Source organism: Halichoeres trimaculatus, unplaced genomic scaffold, assembly GCF_033239565.1.
Source record: "Halichoeres trimaculatus isolate MK-OKI-2021-1 unplaced genomic scaffold, fHalTri1.1 fHalTri1_scaffold_10, whole genome shotgun sequence".
NCBI lineage: Eukaryota > Metazoa > Chordata > Actinopteri > Labriformes > Labridae > Halichoeres > Halichoeres trimaculatus.
The window spans coordinates 877,633-901,392 of NW_027437187.1; the positions used below are offsets into that span (position 1 = coordinate 877,633).

The following is a 23,760-nucleotide window of genomic DNA, read 5'->3' on the forward strand; positions in this document are numbered from 1 at the left end:
CACACACACACAAACACACACAAACACACACATGTATGTTTCAGTCCAACTGCTGTACTTCAGATGTTAAAGCGGAGGCTGAGCTGCACCTATGCACCCTTCAGGTCACAGCTGCCCTGGGTTAACTGAAGAGACAAAGGGAGTTCCCAGAAAGCCAGCAGAGCTAGGCAGGGAAAAACCAGAGAGGGATGTGTTGGGATGGAGCTGAAGAAGATAGGGGGAGGAAAGAGAGAGGAGAGGAGATAAAAGCAGAGGAGAAGAGGGAGGAGAAGAGGAAATAGCAATAGCTGGTCTCCTGTTCTGCCTGGAACAGAGGAGAGCTGCAGAGCTCATAGCAGAGGCTTTCATTCGGTCATTAGTCTCTATCAGCGGCCGTCTGTTAGTGTTAGTGTGTGTCACACAGCCATCTTTCTCTCTCCCCTGGTTTGATGATGGAGAGGTAATTTCAGCTTTATGACAGTATGACTCTAATGATGAGAATGGGGGGCTGAGAGCATGTGAGGGCGGGCAGGCAGCAGAGAAAAACACTTCTTCTGTGTGCGCACACACACACACACACATCTGTGCCTCTTTTCTGTGTGCACACATGTGTGGATTTAAGCAGGATGGGGTCCAACTCCAGCACTGTCCCCATCACTGGATGGGCTGTTAATGGAGAGTAATGAGGGAGCGCTTTCATGGCAGATGTGCCCTCTCTGCGACTGTTTCAGCCGCAGACTGTAAAACTGACCGGAGCGAGACGTCAGCCAGCCAGCAGCCGCTCCGGCCCTGATCTGAGGCTTGCACGTGTTGCAGGAGTCCTTCGCCCAGTTTCCCTCCTGCTGCTGGGAGTGAGGGGGAATATCACTTTGACACGGCACCTAGGGTCACATTAAATGACAAAGCCCCAGCAGTGTCAGCCAGGCCCAAAATCTGTTGGAAGGCCATCTTCTTCAGTGAAGTGTGAAATTATTTTAGCTCTCTGCTCATTATAGGATTTTAAAATGCATTATAGTTAGGGCTTTTATGGTGTGCTGCAGCATTAATTCAATTTGCCCCATTCATGCTTCCCTATTATCAGGCTGCGTTCAAGCTACAGGGGGAGGAAGCTGCTGAGCAGAGCTCCCCACGCTTATCTCTACCGGATAGAAACTACACTACCCAGCTCCATCACAGCAGCTCCATCACAGAGGCTCCATCAGAGGAGCCCCAACACCATCCATTCATCCACACACTGCTGCTGTCCACCTGCTGCTTCCTGTGGACACCTCCATTTCTCTCTCCATCCTTTGCCCATTTTTCCATCCTTTACCCCACTCTCTATACCAAGAGTCTTATAGAGGGTACTGATGATTAAAGACATTGACACTATAAAGTGCATCAAAATTGTATTGAACTAAATATGCATCACATTTTGCAAATAAAACCTATAACTGCTCTACTTCACTTCCTACATCATCAACATCCCGCTAGAGGAAAATGCAGATTTTAATTCTGTGTGCACAGATTCATTTAACTACCATCGTGATATGTAGCAAACAACCAAGAAAAAAAAAAGAGTTGAGCAAAGTGATCAATACGTGTTATAAAATCCAAGTTTTATATCATTTTTTAAATAAATTTTGGCACATTTTTGGAATTTAAAAAAAGTTTGAAGTTATTGATTTTTTTCATTTAAATTATTTTTAACATTTTTTAAAATTTTTGGAATTTCAATTTTTTTAAATTTCCAGTTATTTTTAAATTATTTTCATTTTGGCAATTTTTAGAAAGTTTTGCAAACTTTTGCAACTTTTTGAAATCTCAAACATTTTGACATTTTGCAAATTCATTACATTTCAATTTACTGAGTTTTGGCTATTTTTTTCATTTTGCAAATTTGAATGTCCACATTTTTGTTTTGCTTGCGAAGTCTGTAAATTTGATCTTCTTTAAATATTTGAAAATGTATCAAAATTAAACACATCACATGCAATTTTATAATTTAAAAACACTTGTTGTTGATAATTATTCACTAGATTATAACTATGTTTAGAATTTTATACCCTCATTATTTTAATTGTGAAGACTGGCTCCACAATGATTTCAATCCAGGTGAGCTGAGGCAAAATTGGTCCTTATGAAAGTAAAGGTTGCTGACCCCTGCTCTATACCCACCCCCTGCCCATCCTCCAGCCCTCTCCATTTCATTCTTAGTTGGTGATTGATGAAGTCTTGTCTTTGGAGCTTTTTTCAATATCTTTCCATGGAGGCACATATATGTACACAGACAAACATAACACACACACACACACACACACACACACACACACACACACACACACACACACACACACACACACACACACACACACACACACACACACACACACAGAGGCAGAGCAGGGCCAGGCAGTAGCAGCAGCGGGAGCCGCACAGGTTTAATAGGAAACACGGCTGAGTGTATGGGTGCAGACAGCAATAATCTATCAATGAGAGCAGAGGCAGGCCCACTCTGTGTTTGTTCAGCTCAGCGGAGAGGACACTCCTGTGAAAATAACCCATCACTGTCCGGGCCTGTGCACTGCTATAACGTGTTGAACATTGCAGATGTATTCCCTGGGAAGTACAGCAGATTAGTGAGGAGCAGCAGAGTGAGCCCGGATTCAAACGCAGACCGCATGAGCGCACAGAGACCCAGCAACATGGTGAGTCCATTGTGTGCAGCACACACACACAAATGCACACACGCACACACACACACACACACACACACACAACATGCCACACAGTTTGCTCGTCACAGGCATTAAAATGTAGCCCAGCATGTGACAGCGGTTTAGCTTATTGGTAATGGAGGAAGAGGAGCAGAGGATGAGGATAAAGTCCTCATTTAGATATCTAATCCAGCAGTCTGTCCTGCGAGCACCATCATCTCCCATCATTAACAGCAGGCCAGCAAGATTAAACAAGATCAATGTTTATCGCCCACTGTCTGCCAGAGTTCACTCCCCCACCTCATCAGCATCTATCAGCAGAGGACGCTCTGCAGAGCACAAACATATGCACTAAAGAGCATATTAATCAACTTTAAGGTCCCAAATCTGAGATAATGTGAGCACAGGCACATAGGATGAGCTCACGTTAAAATGTGTTAAAGGCTCCATCAGCAGGATTTCATTTCAGTATACGCTCAGACTGCTCTCAATCCAAATATTAGGACAGGCTGAGTGATCTGACTTCATCTGTAACCTGCAGCGTGTGATTATTCATGAGGGATAACCCAACATTCAGACAGATCCTCAATTTACTGTTTGACGGACGCAGCCGTTTCTCAGTCAGAGGTATCCATCAAAACCAACTTCAGCTCCCTCCAACGATTAATTATTGAAATGACTCGATTACACAGACGCGGCTGTGACAGGGCAGAAAGGGCAGCAGTAATTATGAGCCCATAACTTGAGAAAAACGTCAAAGAGAAAGAAGCCTTGCAGTTCAGCAACATAAAACTTCAAGTTGAGTCTTTCCACCCTCTTCTTCAGAAAATCTTTTCCTTGGCTTAGTTTGAGGTGAACGGGGTTACAGGGGGATAAGTGCACTCAGTTCCAGATCCTGATCCTTAATGTGCAGCAGTGGTGCGTGTCTCTGTGTTTCCACAAAGGCTGGCACCGCTAACGACACAGCAGCATCCCTGCGCCATCCTTCTCAGCACATCATAAGACTGGAGAGACCATATGGTCTGATTAGTCCACAGAATTAAGCCCTGCACTGTCGAGGCACAGAGAAAAAGAACTGAGAAAGCCATGCACGTTCACTGCTTCTGCCAAGAACAGACACAAATTGGAGGCTGGAACGCGGGAAGAGGGAGAAACCTTCACATGCACGCTTCACAAACGTAGACACATGAGCCCAGTCTGCAGGAAAAAAAAAGTCCCACACTGGAGGAGAAGACAGTAACAAAAGCTGAGAATAGACAGTCCACAACCAGATGATCAAACATCAGACACTAAAATGTTCTTTTCTATGTCCTCCGTTGTGATTCTACATGTTTGCCTTGCATCTCTCCTGTTCTCTTCCTCTTCCTCTGTCAGACACAAAGGAAATATTAGAAAATATCCATGTAACAGCTCTGTACCTCCGCTCTCTCCTGGATGCTCATCAGCCCTGAGAGGCACTACATTTTCTCTGCATCAAAGACACCTGTTACAGTAATCAGCCGCCCTCTGGCTGTGATGGAGATGCAGACTGTCTCCTTGTTTCCTGGAATTGATTAAATAAGTGAACCATGAGATGGACATCATCTTCAGACACATTTCCCTATCCACGCTGCACTTCCTCTGCCTTTTCCTCTGTCTTCTCCATTTGCCAGTCAGAATGAAACATACCAGAGGAGAGAAAAAAAATCTGTCTCTCCATTCTTCCATCTCTCTTTCTGCACAGCAGTCATTTTCATCTTTCCAACAAAAGCCGCACTCATGCTCGGCAAATTGGTGTCGTGCAATTACTACAATTTCTGCAATTTGTGCTTTTTACTCTAAAGTAAAGTTCATGGCGTGTCAAAACAGCTCACTGGGGCGACTTGGCCAGCCATGTGATCTGTTTTTTTTTTCTCCTGCATTAAAAGTCTCCTCGTTCACAGTTCACCCGGCAAAGCTTTCAAACTTGTCTGTGTCCTGGGTGTTTATGAGCGCCTCCTTGGGCCACCGAGAGCGCAGCTGCAACCATTGTTATGCTCAGTTAATTGGACCTTTGGGTACAAAAGGTTGAGAAATTCAAGACCAAATAGATAAATAAGCACAAGCACTGAATTCCCACAGCACAGCCCGGCGCTTGCTCCAATCTTCCCTGGCTCATTCAGGCCTACAAGCGGGCTTGACGGAAAGGCTGATTCATTAGAGTGCTTCAGGACAGTTCTATCAGCCAGTGGACTCAATCACACACCTACCCCTCTGTGACTTTGTAAACTATCAACAGCAGTCTGTCACAGCCCATTCTGCGACATATAAATTGTTGTTTAAAGTGATGTTTTGTGACTGGGAGCAAAACAGCTCCTGGTTAATCAATAGCACAAAATCAATGCTGCACTCAGGGGAAACGGCGCAGCGCGGCCATCCAGCATGCAAAGGTGGGGCTGAGACAAAAGTTTCAGAGTGATGGTGAGTGGGGGGGCAGGTATGGAGGGGACAGCCGGTCAGAGAAATAAACTGCTCCTCTGTTCATTACAAATCATTACAAATTTAGGCAATCAGAGCAAACACAGGCAGAAAATTCAACCCCATCAACAAAACCCTCAAACTGCAGGCTGTGGCAGCCAGTCCTGGATTATATTTAATAAAAGCAAACCTTCTCAGTGGGTGATAAGCTCCTCTTACAGTCAGCTAGTAGGGCTCATTTATCACACAGGTAGACACCAGGTAGCACTCAGGCTTTTTGTGAGTCTGTGCTGCTGGAGGTCAGTAAGACATTTACCTGACAGCGCCTGCCTCCGTGCACAGTCTGGAGTTGACAATGTCTGTGGTAATGGGCATCAATAATGCAGACCCTTGGCCAGATAAAACCTCCCTGTCGCCACCGGTGTCCTCACAGCACTGCGACATGTGCAGCGCTCACGCCTCCCACAAAGCAAAGCGCTGTAATTTATGTGTTTGTGTGCGGAGGTTTCTGCTGTAATGAGATATGCATCATTTTTGTAAACACAGCCACATATGCACACAGGCTGCTTCCACGTCTGAGCGTCTATCATTACGGTTTTTGGCAGCTTGCCCTGCTTTGACATCAGCACACACTCAGAGACCTTCCTGTCCTGGCTGTGAGGACCCACCAGTCCACGCTCTGCGTTAAATCAACTTCCTGTCCTTGTTGTTACCATGCTTTGATGTGAAGGCCAACTCTGTTTTTTGAGAAATTCCACAAGTCAGAGTGTTTGGGATAATCTGTCCTTCTATCTCTCTCTGCTCTGCGCTGCTTTCTCTCTTTGTGCCATTCGAAAGGGCAGGCCAGACTTTTCTGCCCGTCTTCCCTCCATTTGCCCTCAAACACTCTTCAGATGAATACTAGTCCACGCTGCCCTTTTCGCGGCTGTACACTACTTTATTTCCTCTGCCGCCTGTAGCTATCCACTCTCCACTACAGGCTGGAGTACATGCACACCTCCTTCTCCTCCTGCCACCCTGACACTTCCTCTCTCCTGCCCTCTAAACATCTGACAATTATGTTTCAGCAAGCCGACCTCATCGGCAGTGTACACCTCCTCGCCTGTGATCTGGCTGCCCTTTCTTATCATTTGAGGAGCTTAAAGCCAGGCAGCAAAAAACAATCTCACACAGCCGTAAATTCACACACTCTATCTTTTCCTGCTTCTCTTTTTTTTGTTTCTTTCCTTCTCAGATCGCCTCGTGTTCCAAAACTTTGCCTCACTTAACCTCTCTGACCCTACAGCCATACTCTGTGACCATGCCCCCACATTACACCCCGTCCTGACCTTTCTGTGCCCCTGATATCAACTCTGCTTCTCTTTAAATGTTTCCCTCTCATGTACAGCGCTGCAGCCTCCCCGCCTCTCCCCACTCCAGCTCTCTCCTCTTAAGCCCCTTTTTTTTTAAAGAAGGGAAAAAAGGGTAGCAAATGCACTTCCCTTCCCTCCTACATGGCTGCTTCAGATACATGCTATGACTGTAGAGAGGGAAAAGGCTGCAGGGCTGCAGCTCGTGCACATCCATTTGATATCTGAGAGAGCACAAAGCGTGGAGCACAGAGCAGGACTCACGAGCTGCAGGCGTGTTGCAGCTTCGCAGCGTGTCATCAGAAGCAACAAATCTGAGAATCTCTGCTGGAGGCCATGTGGATAGTGAGAGGACAATCACAGCATTTAGCACATACACTGTGTGATGCACAGAAACATTTACACAAGCAGACATTTACAAAGTGTCTGCATGCAACCACACACACACACACACACCATTAAAACACACTAAAAGCATAATCACCGAGGGCGGTTTCTGTTACTAAATTGAATAGATGCGGACAGCTTTTTGTGAAATTGTTTTCTACTTAAACAAACAGCCCCACAGTCACAAATTACAAATAAAAAACCAGATAGGGTCTCCTCTCAATTCATTTCACATCACAAGGGGAATATGCAAATAAAACAGGGGGGTGTAGGGGGGCAAGACTGAAAGGGGAAATTGGATTAAAGACAGCATGAGGCAAGATGCTGAATGTGAGACAGAGAGGGAGGAGGAGTGGGAGAAAGTTTCCTAACAAAACAGGCTGAGAAGAGGTGATTACCACCAGCTGAATAAATGCCACCCAGCCCACAGACACCTAAAGGAAAGCAGAAACCACTCACAAAGGACTGCACCACTCGTTCGATACTCCTCCAAACACGTCAAACACCATTAACAGATTTCCTTCTGTGCGCAGAGAAAAGGCTTCTTCAGACGGGACAACCAAAAGCAGAAAAATCCCCACCAATCCAGATTTAAAGTGACGTCCTCTGTGGGCCGGCAGAAATCCTTTACAGGAAGAGCTGGAGAGGTCCCTCACTCCCTCTCCTCCAAACAACACCACACAACCAGTTAGTGTGATTCATGAGTCATGGCCTACTTCCACTGCTCTTACCTTTTTTTCTCCTCTGCTGCTGGTTTGATACACAGGCAATGTCAGAAAAATATCACTGCATTGTTTTCTCCAGGGATTTTCTGGTGTACTGAATAAAGTTGAGAAGGTAAATATTTTCCCAACATTAGCAGGGGATCGAGTCAAGGAGAAAGGAGGGAGGCTGTCATGGGGCCCGAAGCAGCTGGATTCACCTGCAAACAGGCTGATGGTGCTGCATGAGCAATGCTGCTCTAACCCAGTGATGAGTTAGACGAGCCGCATTTCTTCATCGCTCACCAAAGTTTGAGAAAAGTTAATTACAAGCAAAAGAAAATAAGTGTTTTTGCATAAGAGGAATTTTAACTTTGGGAGTATAATTAGAAAACAAGCTGTGTAATGAATCATGATGATACTACGAGATGGAAGAACATTACTCTAGAAAGGAACAGGAGTAAAGAAAAATCCTGCTGTGGCTACACGAAGCAGTGCGTGACACGGAGCAGTGTGTGACACGGAGCAGTGTGTGACACAGAGCAGTGTGTGACACAGAGCAGTGTGTGACGTGCTTTCAGCAGGAACATCGCAGTCTGAATTTATCAGGTTGTCTAATCCAAATTCAGACGTTCACTTAGAATTATCCTGTTCATCAAAAGCAGACAACTAACACTTCTTGGACTTGAGCATCAACACTAGCAACTCTTGCTCCAACGTACAGAATAAGCACAGAGTAAGGAACCATCACCCACATAGTTTACCCCCGAATAAGTTACAGAGTCTCCCTCATGGCCCTCAGCAGACCCTGTAACCCAAACAGCAACGTTACCTCTAAGTGACCTGGGTTTATCAGGAAGTGAGCTCCAGGTCTTGGTAATGCTGATACGTGGCCAACACTGGCCCCCAAACTTTGACTGTAGGGCTGGATAGCCAGTGAGAGCAGGCTAATCCTCAGAATAATCACCTGGATAATCCTATTCTGCAGTCTTCAGGAGACAAACAGGGAGATTAGGGAAGTTTAGGGAGAAGACACCGAGGTGAGGAGGTTAAATATGTGCTGACTTAAGGCCCTGCTTACATAACATTTCACCTGAAAACACAAAATACAGAAGAAACATCTGTGTTTACAGGAAATCTGAAAGACTGTGGTGTGCATGCCAGGCCTACAGTTGGCGATCTAACTCTAGAATCTTCTGGTAGCCCTCCTTTAAAGTAGAGGTGGCTGATCATCTGGTTTAAATGTTGAACACATCTTCACTGAGTGCAGAAGTGGAGCAACAGATGCACTTTCAGTTTAAAGACAGTACACAAGCACAACACGGGAGTCCTCCAGTGTCCTGTTCCTGCATGACAATTCAAGTTGCCACAATGAAAGTGTAATGCTCAAAGTGGAGTATGATGTCAGCTTTTCCACTGAAAACTTCAACTTACAGTTTACAAGGCAACGGAGACCTCAGTGTTTAAAAAAAAAAAAAAACACTCTGGATGCTGCTTCTGGAAGTTTCCCTCTGAGGTGGACTAAATGCTGTTTCTGTGTAAACGAGAGGCTGAAACACAACATTACTTTTGAGTTACACCCTAAACAGCCTGACTTACATCCAGGGGGCGTGGCATCACTCTCCCTTGGTATCTGATTGGCTGTCCCAGTTACTGGGCCCACCTGAGGGAGCTCAGACTCTGTCAATCCAACAGCTCTACCTGCCATGTGACGTTGGCTCCATCAGGGCAGGCAGTTAGCTTCATGTCTCACAGGCTACGTTTACATGCAGTCAATATAAGGGTTAAGGTCAATTTTCTGGTTTCTGAAATATTCAGAATAACCCATTTACATGCATGAGCAAACAGGGTTATTCCTGTTTACATGGTATCCTGATCAAAACAGAGACGCACATACAACTTCTCAAAGCACAGAGAACGTCATCTTCTTACTGTATCCGTAGCAACAGCAGCACTAACAACAGCAGCAGCACAACAGACTTCCTGTACTCAAAAGACCAAGATTCCTTGGGAACAGAACATGCCCAGAACGCAAGTTAATGTTACTTTGGATGAGGACATTCTGATGGGCTCATACATGACCAAATATTCAGTTTCATTTAGTAGACACTTAGCTCAAAGTGACACACAACACAAGCAAGAATTTAGACAGAAGGGAAAACCTTTTTTGTGCGACAAAATGCTGCAAGTTTTTAAGCTGCAGGTGCTGCTATTAAGTGCAAGGAGATTATTTTTCATGTAGAATAATCTAGCCAATTAACCACAATAACCACAATATGCCTCAACCTTTAACGCCTTCAGTAATTAGTGCTGAGAATAGAATAGAATATTTATCGCAAGGGGAAATTCAGGAGTCACAGAAGCAAACAAGAAAACAAAAGGAAGAAATTGTATAGAAAGTGCAAAATAGTCCATAAGAAACTAGATGATGTCAGTTTGGATACTGCCAATGTTCCGAATATGAAAGGGTTAATGACTGCATGTAAACGTAGCTACAGCGGACCCACATGAAGCCATGTTTCCTGCTCTGTACACACCTTCTGGTTGGAGCAGGCTGGTTTCACCCTCTTATTTTTGTTACTCTATAAAATCATCTGATTTTTCAGCCCTAAATGAATTTTAGTTTGTTTAAATTGGTCATTACTTTGTTTTGTTTTGTTTTTTTGTTTTTTTGGTCCATGTCTGCTGTTTTTGAACACGTTAGAGCACTTTCTGGCATGTTTGTGTGTGTAGATTTGATTGTTTGATTGTAGCTCTGTGCTGGCTTATCCAGTTGTTGTTGTAAAGCACTTGAAAGCTGGGTGAATAAAGGTGCCAACAAAGTTTTATATTTGCAATAAAAACCATGTAAAGTCAGAATTTACTGCACTTAATGAGAGAACAAATACCTAAAGAATCAGCACACCCTCACTCAGTGTGTGTGTCTTTTACCTGTTAGATGGAGGCCTGGATGCTTTCACACTGTTTTGATGCAGTCGGATGAAACTAAGCCTCCGATCAGCTACCCTCAGATTAATTGGTGCCAATTTAGATTTAAATAAAACAGCTTTTAGGATTTCTTTTGGATTCAGGAGGCACATGTCGTTTGTGGGAAACACAAGAAACAGCAGATCGAGAGAGTGTCAGTTTTAGCGGGCCAACACTCCATTATCTGTGCTCATATCTTTATTGCAAAGATGAAGAATGTAATCGCACATCTCTCCTCCTCATATCCCTGTGTCACACGTTTTTTAAGAATAAAGCTGTGAAAAGGAATACGAGGGGATTTAAAGGCTGATCCGAGCACAGCCTGCTACATCCAGGGGGGCACAGAATGAGTTTTTGGGTAAGCAGCACATTTCCTCTCAGGTAAACTGTATCAACAAAGATGGACCCCCACTGAGTGTAATCCACTCCTGCTGCTCCATCTCCCTCTTATCTGCAGCACGCTGGCATAATTAATCTGAGATATCCAAGTGTGGAAGTCAACTTTTTAATCCGGCACTGAGCGGCAGAGGAATCAGCTCCTCTGATGGTGCTAATCATAACAGCGTTTCCACAGCAAACGCATCAACATGAGAAAGCCACACCACAGCCATTAGCATTTCATGCTCAAATTAAACAGTTAATGGACACATTGTTCAGTGCACAGCTGCAATCACTACATCTTAACACACACTCACACACACACACACACACACACACACTCACACACACACAGTCACACATGAACAGGCTGGAGCAAAACGTGTGCATCACAGGGGCCATGGTGGGGGGGGGGGCAGCATGGAGCAGGGATGCCTGTTAGCTGAGAATCAGTCACTATGGTGCACGTTTACCTTTGCGCTACAAGAGTGTTGTAATAATAGCTGTGATAAAAGTTTGAGGAGCAGCAGTTGGATGTTTGAGAAGAAGAGGACCAGGACTTTTCATCAGCGCTGGTGTCAGAATGAAAGTGACTCAACCTGCACAAGGTGTGGAGATAATGAAAGAGAGTCTCAGCAAAGGAACAGGATCCCTGCAGAGGTGCTGCATTCAAAGCTACCTGCAAAGGTACGGGTAGTTCTGGACCTCTGTAGCTATCTTTGAGAAGCACTCTCTCAGCTCTGGTCGGGTGTTTTGAGCCTGGGTTGTCATGCTGTGTCACTGGATTGTGTGAGTGAGCTCTTTATTTTGTCTAGTGCTTGCATGTGAATAAATATTTGTAAGGTAAACAGAGAGTGTGCTTTGAACTGCAGGTAGACTGCCTGCCTGCCTGTCTGCCTGTCTGCCTGACAGAGCCCTCAGATTGACATTCAGCAGGTGACTGTCAGCACCACAGACAGCTCTGTGCTACAGAGAGTTCAGGGTGCAGAGATAAGTCCAGACACTGAAACGCGTGGGGCCTTATTAGACCTGTTGTGTTTGTACCTGGGGTCAGCTTCAGCACCACCACGCAGCCTCACACTTCCATACAAACAAACACCCACAAACTTACACACTCAAAGCAGCTCACTCACCCCCTACACTCTCTGATGTGTGTATGAGCTCATTCCTTTATCTGTGAGACAAACCAGGAATTTATTGTAACACACATTCCACCAGAGGAGGCAAATTCACGTGGGAGATTAGGTTAAATCTCTAAAAATAAAACAAAAAACAGCTGAAATGGACACAGACGTGTGTGTGTGTGTGTGTGTGTGTGTGTGTGTGTGTGTGTGTGTGTGTGTGTGTGTGTGTGTGTGTGTGTGTGTGTGTGTGTGTGTGTGTGAGAGAGAGAGAGAGAGAGAGAGAGAGAGAGAGAGAGGCTGGGGATGAGATGAGCAGAAGAAAGGCCTGTCCGCCCTGCTGCCTGTCAGGATTCTGTTTGAAAATCTGCAGTCACAGGATAAAGGACACGCCACGTCTTTGATCAGGACAGGAGAGTTTTGCAGGTGAGAGGCAAAATAGAGGGAAGGTATCTGAATATCTGACAGCACAGAGCGGCTTATTTCTGCTGCGCATCTGGGGGAGAAAATAGGAACCCGTCAGAATTCAGACTATTTTTGCTCTCCCTGAAAAACCTCCAGACACCCCTTAGCAAGAATGTGTCCCAATCAGGCATGCAATTACAATCCAGAGCATGCTGAGCAATGTACCAGCAGCAGGCAATTCAAATGAAAACAGCGCTCGCTGCTTCCTGCACACTGTGCAGCTCAATTACAAAGCAAATCATCTTGATTCCTTGATTCCTTGTTTTGTTGTGTTGCTGTTTTTGAAGCTGGGAGTCGAACTTTCCGGGGAGGAGGAGGAGGAAAACAAAACTTGGGCAAGTTTCACCTTTCCTGCAAGATTTGAGAGGTTGTCTGATTGTGGCAGTGCTACTTCAAATCCCCGGGCCGGGAGAGTGAATGAGAGGAGGATTAGAGGGGTAATGCTGCTAGATGAGAGACAGGGAAAGAGAGGGTCGAAGTGGTTTGCCACTCTGCAAGGATTAGCTCTGGAAACAACTTCACACTGGCAAACTGTGTCAATCAAGGACATAATTCAAGCAGTTCAAAATGGCCCTTTGCATAAAGTGAGGAACTCATCGCCTCCTCCGCTGCAAATGAGCTCATAATGTTCAATCAGCTCAAACTTCCCATGCACATCAGAATAAATTGGACAACACTGAAATGCATTTTTAAGGCAGCTCCTGTCTGAGGTTGTATTGTTGGAGCTCTTCTTTCAGGCGCTGGATGGACAGGTGATAATGAGGCACCTGTGGAATGAGCCTGTGCTGCACATTCACTGACAGCTCTGGATGTATGGACGTGTCAGGCCTGTTGAGGGGCTCCACTGATGAGGGCTGAGGTGTCCAGATGGCAGCACACTTTCACCATGCAGAGAGGAGCCCTGTATTACAACAGGGCACCGCCAGCACGATGCCAGCTCTGCTCAGGGAGGCGGGGGAGAGGGCACGACCTAACTGAAATGCAGATTAAGAAGAGATCTACACACCTCGTTTATCCTGAATCTTAATGCTGAGCTCCAGGAGAGGCTCTGTCTCCCTGTCCAGCCTCCTGGTGATCGTGACATCTCCACTCTCGCGCCCCACGCTGACCGGGCAGTCCTCTGACTCCGGGGAAACCAGCTCGAAGGAGGCTGCCTGGAACCTGCTGGGACTGAGGCTCGTTATGACCGAGCCGACACCGGCATCCTCAGACACGTTTAGAGAAACCACGGAGCCAGGGTCCAGTAAAGCCCTGGGCGAGCGCCCTGCCCTCCCTGACCCTGTGAGCTCAGCAGGACGCGTCGTCCACCTCTGGGGAGATACAGTGACCACTACGCCTTTACTGGTTAGAGGGGGCCACCCGTGGTCTCTGGCAAAAACACTGAACGTGACTTCAGAGGGGAGCCCCAGAATCGAGTCAACCAGCAAAACTTCCCCTGTTTTCGGGACCACATAGAAGCTGCCGTTTCTGGGTCTGGAGATGTACGTCAGCTCCGCGTTGTTGCCACTGTCAGCGTCGACCGCCTCCAGTCGGTAAACCACCGTACGGAGAGCGGTCGTGTCATCTAAAGTTATGCGCACGCTGCCTGCACTGCGAAAAGTGGGCTCGTGGTCGTTGGTGTCCAGAACGTCCACTTTCACGGACGCGACCTCGAAGACGACGGAGCCCGGCACGCAGCTCTGACAGCACAGAGCCAGACTCAGCACGTACTCCGCTCGAGCCTCTCTGTCCAGAACCCGGCAAGTTTTCAGCAGAATGTTCCCCCGCTTGTGGTGGGCGAAAGCGCGGAAATCCCCGCTGCCGTTCCCGTACAGTTTGAAGTGCATTCCGGAGACTGGGCACCATTTTTGCGCGTCGATGCGCCTCACCGGAATGCTCAGTCCGTTTACTTTCGAAGCCGTCGGGGAGTTCTCAAAAACATGCCCGTGAAAGAAAGGCAGGCGGCCTTGGGTCTGATATCCAGCAGCAGGCGTTAAGAGGCAGCATAAAAAAACACCCCAAATCATTTTGGTGGCAAGTTCTGCACCTCCGCGCCACTCAGCGCGGCTGGAGGAAAATCAGTCAAAAACAAAAAAAGAAATACTTTTCCGTCATGGTTCTGCACGATCTGATCCTTCCTGGGCAGCCCTCTGAACTTAACGCCTCCTCATCCTCAGAGATCGGTCCCCTGGCTCCATGCAGCACGGCGGCGCGAAGCAGTCCACAGCGCTGCAGGCAGCTGGCTCTGAAAGAACCCTGCGTTCAGCACCACAGCGCCGGACAGCGCCAAGCGCGGGGGCGTGGCGGCGGCGCGCGGGGACGGAGCTCCTCGGTGAACCCCACCCAGTGAGATGGTCAGGAGGGTCTCCGCCTCAGACCTGTCCGCGGCTCCCTGATTGAGCCTGTGCGCGCGCAGCGAGAGGCTTCCTGTCTGACACCGTCTGTTCCAAATCCGCTCTCAGCGTGAGGAAGTGTTGACGGGAGGAAGTCACTCATCCCTCAGTCCAGAGAAAGAGCACATGAGCTCCAGCTCCCATCTGTCAGGGGTCAAACATGCATGTTTCCAGTGCTGTGAGGCAGACAGGGCTGCCTTGCTCAAGAGCACCTCCTCCCTGCTAGTTCAACAACCTTCTCTCTGCTCTCTGGAAACTTCGGGCTGCACTTCCCATAGCCCTGTGCCCACACCATCATCCTGTCATATGTAGCTTGACGGAAGTAGAAAACAGTGGAGAATGGTTCAATATAAATGCAAATGATGGAATCTGAGCGGTTAGAGTGTGTAAACATGATGATGTAAGGCAGCCACTTGATGTATGCACAGCAGAGTTCAAATGAACATCGTCCCCCTGGTTGCTCCTCCCTCCTTCTCCCACTCTGCCAGCATGCCGAGCACCCAGAGCTCTCTGAGCCTAATCTGTAGGTGGCTCCTGCTAATTCCCACACCTCCCTTTCCCCTCACTACTGCCTGGGTGTGCAGTCAGAGCCTGGAGATGGCTCCGGCTGGGACCTGTCATAAAGAGAAGGAAAGAGTGAGTGGTGAGCAGGGCTGCACGCTCCATTGAGTTGGTCTCTCATGTCATGTCAACCTTTCCTTTGCATGTGCGTGGATCCATACTCATATGGAGGGGCGCTCTGCAGGGCCAGTAATCCGACGCCATGGGATGTTCCTGGGCTCATACACAGGATACATCTGCAGGCTTTTTAGTTTGAAAATTCATCAGAGCTCCCTCTGAAAGATCCTTATCAATTTGAGACTACAATCCATCACTGCAATTTCAGCCGAACCCACTCTCTGCAGCAAACTGTTCTTTTTCAGGCAATAACTCTGGTAACTGGCGGTGAGCCCCGAGACAATTTTAAATCACAGCCAGCCTGCAGCTGGAGCACACAGCTCATATTGGCTGATCTCTGTGGTCTTTAACGTAGCAAAAACTGTGGGAGGTGTCACCAGGACACATGAGCAATCCCACTCTCACTGGTGCTCCAACAATTTCTGGCCTGAGGAGGGACAGGCTCTTAGAGGCACATGCAGGCATGCACCAGGTGACCTGAAACCAGAACATGAGAGGAAGCCTGACCTCACATAGCACCACCAGGTATTGTCATTTAAGGTGAAATATCTAAAATAGAAAGTGTCTGAGGAGCCTGAGAACTCAATCTGCTCTGTAACTTCTCCTCTTTGAACTTACTAAGTGCCTCATGAATGCAAATCAAATTCTGTCCTTTATCGTGTTGTCTCACATGCTGAAATTCAGTGTGACTGCCAGCACAGGAGATAGCTGCAGCAAAGGCTAATTCAATCAGAGCCCAGGCCAGAGTGTGGGGAGAGTTTACTGGAGGGTTGCAGCAGTTATCTGCTGAGATGAAACACCAACTTGCACCACATAAAACAACAAAGCTGTAATGAATTTAAAAAAAGGCGACACCGTCTCGTCATCTCTCTTTTCCAGTAGATAACTGAGCGCTGCAGGGCTTTAAAGGGAAAAGTGAGTGAAGAGTGCAGTCCACCAACATTAGAAAGCTCCATGCTTACTTAATGAATAATTGACTGCATCCCTTCCCTTTACTCAAACACAGGCAGACGGAGCTTCTGAAGCCAAAGGTTGCAGCCTTGTAGCGTAAAAACCTTCTACCTTTGCTTCTGTGCTCCTCAGAGACAAGGCATGATGGGATTGGAGGGGGCAGGAGGGCCCGTACAGTAACCTGTGCTGTGGGCTGCCATTTCTTCTTCCTGGAAAGGTGGAGGGAAGGGTCAGGCTGTCGTTTTCAGACGGTGCAGGTAGGTCTGAGGGAAACAGGTGGGGGCTGAGTCAGGTTTTTAAATCCAGTCACCACATTCATGGATCACCAACATGTCGCTCTGAATTGTAATCATGCAGTGTGATCATTTACTCTTTTTCAGCTGTTGTGCTCTGGCCCCAGTAGAGAGCAAATTTCACCAATAATTCCTAAAAAACTTCACTGAAAGAAATCTTCATTCATGTGGAATGAAAAGCTGCAGCAGTAAATCAGTTTATCATGGTGAAATGACAAATGAAGGATTGAGAGGGGAAACCTGGGATGTCCGATACGTTTTCTGATCACTGTGACTTTTCCAGGTTATCAAAACATCTTTGTATCCTGTTGCAATTAATAATTATCATCTCCATGAAACGGCCTTCTCATTTCACCATGGTTACTTTCTACATCATTATCTAGACCTGTTATCTCATCCAAGTAATTTTTTGTGGCATGCTTGTAACTAAGGATTTCTAAATTAATCATGGTGACTTTTTTTCTGAGAATTATGAGTTTTAATCTAAAAAATAACAATTTCTGCTTCATGATTTTTTTAATCCATTTTTTATTTCTCAATCTCCATATAATTTTTTTATTGTTCTGAATTTATCAAATCGTTTTGACTTTTTATCTCATGTGATGAGTACAATTCTCAGTCCATTAGGTATGAATATAACTTTTTATTCCAGTCTCATGGTGATAGCTTTTATGGCTTGATGACTTTCATCTCATCATCATCCTGGTTTATGACTTTTATTTTGAACGATTGTGGCTCTGTATTGTTTGTATCCTCAGTCTCGTGTCTTTTTTCTCATTGTTGGCTTTTTATTCTAGGTTAAAACTCTGATTCCCCAACAATGGCTGAATATCTCATGAATACTAATTTATATCTCATTATTTTGGGTTTCTGTCTTGTAATTTTGACTTTTCATCTCATAGTTTAATTTTATAATTTGGAAATTTTTGTGTAACATGAACTGCTTGGTTCCTCTTAGACTTTGTACGTAAAGCTCATAAAAAAGTCAGGTTGTCTTCGTCCATAGTTATTACTCAGGATTAACTCTCTGCCTCCTGTCATATCATCATAATGACTCACTTACTATTTAAACCAACAATCCTGACTCTCTGGCTCATGTTTTTCGTGACCTTGGGTAACAATCTCGTGATTAAGATCCTTTGATTCTTATGTCTGCCTCAGAATGCTGACTCTTGGTCATAATATCCAGATACATTTATCCAATAAGTTTGATTTTAAAATCATAACTTCAGCAGTGATTTAGTTTCTTTATCTCTCTTTATCGCGCAGGTTTATGGCCATTGTTTGTGTAATATTCATTGTTCTGGTCCAGACCAGGCACAGTCATGAGGATCTGCTCACTTTACTGCAGACAGTGCTGAGAGGATTAAACCTGTGGTGTCAGAGCATGATCTGCTGGACGAACATTGTGATAGCACCATAAGTCATCACATGCATTGTTTTCCAACCTGATGATCAGGGGCGTATTTAGTGGTTTGGGGGCCCAAGGCAAACCCAGTCAATGGGGCCCTCCATGTCCTTGTAACTCATCTTCCTCAGAGCTAGACTGGCCTTCCCTGGGTCCACTGTCTCTTTCCCAGAATCAAGGCATGAGACAGAGCTAATCTTGTACATGGTTACTTAACACAACTAAATGCATTTCTTCAAGTTCTGTACTTTAGTTTGATTTTGAAAAAAGTGAATCCATCATTTAGTCCACTTTGTCCTGGATTTGAAATCTTTATAGTCAATTGACAGCTTATTTGTCCCACAGTGGGGAATTTACAGAGTAACAGTAACAAACAAGAAAAGATGAAGTGAAAAACATTACAAAAGGTAAATATTGAAAAAAATAATTTAGTAAAGAAAAAATATGTAAATATCAAGCACAACATAAAAGTGGGAAAAAAAAATCTACTTTAAAGAGGTGATATTTACAGTTACCATACTTTTTGGTTCTATTACTTTAAAGTTAATGTATTTTTATTTGACCCCCTGTCCAGTGAGTTATGTTTCCAAAAAAGAGATTTTGTACGATAATGTTTATCACCAACTCAAAAAGTTTGATTTTGAGAAAATTGTCCTGTTTCCTGGGCTAGATAAAGTCCTTAAAATCCTAAAAGTCTTATATGTTTATCTCAGATCTTTGAGCAACATTGTTTTTATTTCCAACTTGGTTGAAAATAAGACAAAGATGGAAAAAAAGTGTTTTTTACCACTTTCTTCCTGAATTAAATTTTCAGATGTGTTGTAACATGGAATAGCCCATTGAATAAGAAGGGAGGGGGAGCACCCAAAACCATCATTAAAGATTAAGCCTTTTAATGTATTTTGAAGCACGTGAAGTGAGATTTAGAAAAAAGAAATACTTTCAATTGAAGAGAACTTCATAAATCAGTTTTTAAGAGATGCTTTGGGGGCCCCTGGGAATCTTGGGGCCCCAGGCAACTGCCTGTGTTTGCCTAATTGTAGCTACGCCCCTGCTGATGATGCTTTTAATGCGGTGACTGTCCCATACCAGCTTTAAAAACCTGTCCAACCAAAGATCTCCAGCAGTCAGGCTTTAATTAAAGTGTCCTATAAACAGAGTGCTCAGCTTCATTCAATGAAAGGTAATATTTCCTAATGAATGACAGGAGGAGGCAGGTAGAGAGCATACCACACTCACCTGTGCATGTTTCTAGTCAACATTTATCGCAGCCCGACATGTTCCCCCAGCAGAGCAGCAAAGATCCATTTCTGGAAACACGGTGACACCGACAGCAGCAGGCATCGTGTACTGCTGCTCCTTGTACTGTTTCTGTTAAGATGGGCCCTTCAGGACATTTTCCCTCATCAAAACCTGAAGGCAAAAAGCAGTTAGAGGAGCTGGATAAACATAAAGGCATTTCCCCCATGTATTAGGTATGGCTAATTAGATTTGATCTGTGATCCCCTTAAGGCTCCTACCACCTACTGTAGTCTTTAAACTGTGCCGTAGAAAGCACAACTGAGCATTAATAGAGATATTAATTATGAAGCAACGTGCGCAAACAGCTCCAGAATTTATGCTCAAGAATAATTATGCAGCAGAGGTAACTTCACATCACAATCAGGTCCTGAAAATGTCAGGTGTGCAGCAAAACAGCAACAAAACCAAACCATCTCATTACCCGGCGCATCTTTAGCCTTTCCCTGAGAATGCCACAGCTCATACAGGCTGACTGAAGACCAAGGAAGTGAGATAAAAAGAGAACAACAAACTCCACTTTGAAGGGAAGAGCCAAAAATAATTTAATGAGTAATGCATGGCCTGTTTTGTTGGAAACAAACTGCACGTCTTCAGGGCCACAGCTCGTCTTGGGAGCACTTTCATTATATCTACATTGTGATTAGCAGAGCCTGGGGTTGCTTCACTGATTAGCACACTTAGAAATGATCACTGATTTGAACAGTATCTCCTTTAGCCTCAAACAATCAGCACTTTGTTCTAACACATTAAAAGGTTTCTTACATCATCAGAGGCAGGAGACACGCAGGAACACAAAGAAATGAAATTAGCACAGAGCGCTCTGCCTGACGAAGAGGAAGGAGGGAGGAGCATGTTGTTGGAAACACGGTGAGGAGTGTGAACATTACCTCACATGCACAATCAGCTCGCTCATTCTGTGCTCAGTTAATTATCCCAGCAGCCCCGGACATTAGGCAGGTTTCCATTACTCGACCAGTTCAAGGCTGTGAACTAATAGAGTCAATTCAATAAATGTGCTATTTATGAGGCTGCCAGGATTATGAGACCTGTCTGGGGAGAAGATGAGAGATACTGGAGCAGTAACACATGTTGGCCCCTCACTGTGGTTTACACACAGCATCCATATGTATGCATACACATCCAAACACCAGAACAAGATTTAAGCATCTAATCTTCACTTATTGATCCTTGTTGTGGAAGCCCTGAGCAGACATGAATCTAAACCGTGTTTCAGGACATTTCATGCGCCAAACTGCTTTTTGTGCATCATTTTAAATATAATGATCTGGTCTTGTGTCTCCTCTTGGATACTGATTGGAGTAACGTGAAGAGGTGATGTAATACTCTTACTTCTTCATAACTACGGATGGTTTGGAAACCGTTTCCTGTTCATAGATTAGAAATGTTTCAATCCATTGATATCGTTAGCCTTTAGGATAAACCATTCCTTTATCAATTATTCACATTATGCCAGAGATGTCCAACCTTACGCTGACTAGTCTGCCCCGGCTAGCTTAGCTTGGCAGATGATAACAGTTTCCCAGGGAAACTCTGATTCAGGGTTTTCTGGTGAAGTTTGACTAAAGAACTGAACACACAAAGATATAAACATTACTGTCTCACAGGAGATTCCTGTTCAATACATTCAACATGGTATAGATCTCCTAATGGGCCAAAAACCATATACACAAAATGGTGCTAGCTTCATGCAAACATATACGAGAAATTGAATTGATATGCTAGCAGTTAGCCTGCATTGGTATAACTTCAGTTTTACAACAGGATGTCATCTTTCATCACAGAAACATAACACAGTTACTCTTTATAAACAATAACGGCAACTCCAAACGTCAAAATACTCACAGGTAAATAGCAGTTACATGCAGGCTCATGGCTGGCTTCATAACTACGGCAAGGTTCCAAACTACTCAAGCAAATGCTATAACCACTTTGGGACACTAGATGGCCTACAGTCAATATATGACACATAACAACAGTACATCGTCAGGTGACGTGTTGTTTTGACGTATTTTGTTTATTTACGTCCATAGATATTCAGATCAAGAATATGAAGTGACCAATTATACATGAATCCACTTATAATTTCAATAAAATGTTGGTGACTCAGAAAACCTGTAAAGCTATTTTTTCCACAGAGAAAATTCACAGGAGGAAATGATAAAGGAAGCAATAAGGGCATTGGTATTGGCATTGATCAACCCCCCCCCCCCCCCCCCCCCCCCCCCCCCCTGATTCACAACTTCACAAACTATGGGAGTGTAAAAAAACCTCATCAGTGACCAGTTGCAGAAAAAGAAACAACAGCATGAGACATTTTATGTCTGACATCCCAATGAAACCAGTGTGTTTCAGTGAAACATTGGACGTGTCTTTCTCTGAAGAGCCGCTCAGCAAACTGGGCAGAGTAACGCACACACAGGATAGAGAGTGGAGATCAAAAACACTGCATTGATCATGGATGGTGAATGTATGTGAGTTAAAAAGGAGATCAATGTATAAATGGACAGTTAGGAAACTTAAGTAGTACCTGGAAGGTAGCACAGAAGGTTTTTCACTGATATCTGACTGTGTGTTTGTTTGTCACTTGAGACTGAACTTTAAATCAGATTCATTCCTCTTGTTATCTCCAGGTCAGATCATGTTGTTCAATGATTATAGGAGCTAGTTTCAGTTGTTTACTCAACATCTTGACTTTTCTCATGTCTTCATCAAAACACTTAGTAAACGGTCTCATTCGCTTTTAATCCCTCTTTTAATCACACAGTTTAGCAGATGATAAGGCTGAAGCTGTTCATTACAGAGGTGTAGCTGACCCAACTGATGGATGAGCACGGTGTAGCTGTTAGCGAGGAGGCTAAAGGTTAACACTTTGACCCTATGGGCTCTAATTTAAAAAATAAAGACTAAAACAGAGAAATATTGGAAATCACGGGTAAATCCTGAGTGACATACATTTATTTTGTCTCTTTTTTCTTTGTCTTTTTTCTCCCTCTTTTCTTTGAATTAAATGAAATGAGAGAACCAGATATATACTCAGTATCAGATGTTAAGGCTGTTTATTGTTTAATTGTTAGATGTACATCAAACTTCCAGCTGCCGTCAGGTTAACTTTCCATTATGACAAACGGCTTTAATCTGACATCAGATGTGACGGGACAGTTAATATAGATATAAATGTATATGCTGGTTCAGACGGTTACATTAAATAGTGATTGCTCTGATTGTTTACTGCATTAAAATATGCCTGACACTCTGGAAACCTGCCTCTGAGGCTTTGTTGACAGTGCACACATGTGCGCTTGTGACCAAATTACAGCGTCATAGGGTGCGCTCCGCTTTGCGCCGAGAATAGACCAGCTGGTGAGCTTTCAGCGCACTTTCTGCACTGTATTCGGCACTAAATTGTCACTGCACCCAACATGAACCTGCCAACACCTCCCCCTGCTGCGCCGTCAACTCCCCCTGGCCCCCCACACCCATCTCTGCGCAGACGGTCTACCAAATTGTCAAATTGGCAGCGTAAGGCAGTGCGGCGCACAAAATTAACATTGAGCAGAGTGAGCCAGGCTTTCGCCCCCTGCGCTGCGCCATGAAATTAGAGCCCTATTTGTTAGATGTGTAGAGCGAGCTTTCCTGATATGACAATCACCGTCAACAGGCTTCAAAACAGAGGCCATATTTTATACAGTCATTACCATGACAACAAGTTATGTATCCGTATCTATCTCATTATTTTAGGATAACAGCTGGTTTTCAATCTGTGGATTAATTTGTCTGATAATTTTAAGATCTTCTCATAAAAGAAATAAAAAAAAAAAAATCCAAGATCAGGATCAGTCAGCCCCCATATGGAGAACTTATCATAAACCAGTGTTTCCCAAACTTCTGATCAGGTGACCCACTTTTGTGGAGGAATAAGCCACGGCGACCCAATCCAAAAAATCTAAAATATGTCCAATCAGTAAATCCACTGACAGGATAAATGTTCAAAAATAAACAAAAGGTTTTTTAATCATGTTTCTGCATCATCATACTTCTTTGGTACCAGCTAAAAGGCCTAAGAGACACATTTGACAAATGCATTACAACTTTGTTCGGCTTACACTCTGAAAATACATTTTTACTATGACAGGTGAGCCTGCTTGCTTTTCAGAATTGTATCACAGCCATGTGTACAAGATGAGAGAACAACACACGTACTGAGTGCAGCATCAAGTCTGTTTCTGTATTTTGTCTTCAATTTTGTGAAAACTCCA

The 23,760-nt window shown here is 44.6% G+C and overlaps 1 protein-coding gene across 2 annotated transcripts in view; it reads right to left on the reverse strand.

Annotated features, from left to right (window-relative positions):
- The window catches only part of LOC141796942 (neural-cadherin-like), a 158,132-nt gene extending 143,255 nt beyond the window's left edge, over positions 1-14,877 (reverse strand). Inside the window, exon 1 of one of the 2 annotated variants that reach the window (XM_074678283.1) lies at positions 13,486-14,877. In XM_074678283.1, the coding sequence (XP_074534384.1) occupies positions 13,486-14,485 (1,000 nt within the window). In that variant the 5' untranslated portion in view covers positions 14,486-14,877. Of the gene's footprint in view, positions 1-7,306; positions 7,427-13,485 lie in introns of those variants that run through there. The other variant, XM_074678284.1, reaches the window with a different exon arrangement.
- Positions 14,878-23,760: the final 8,883 nt, after the last annotated feature.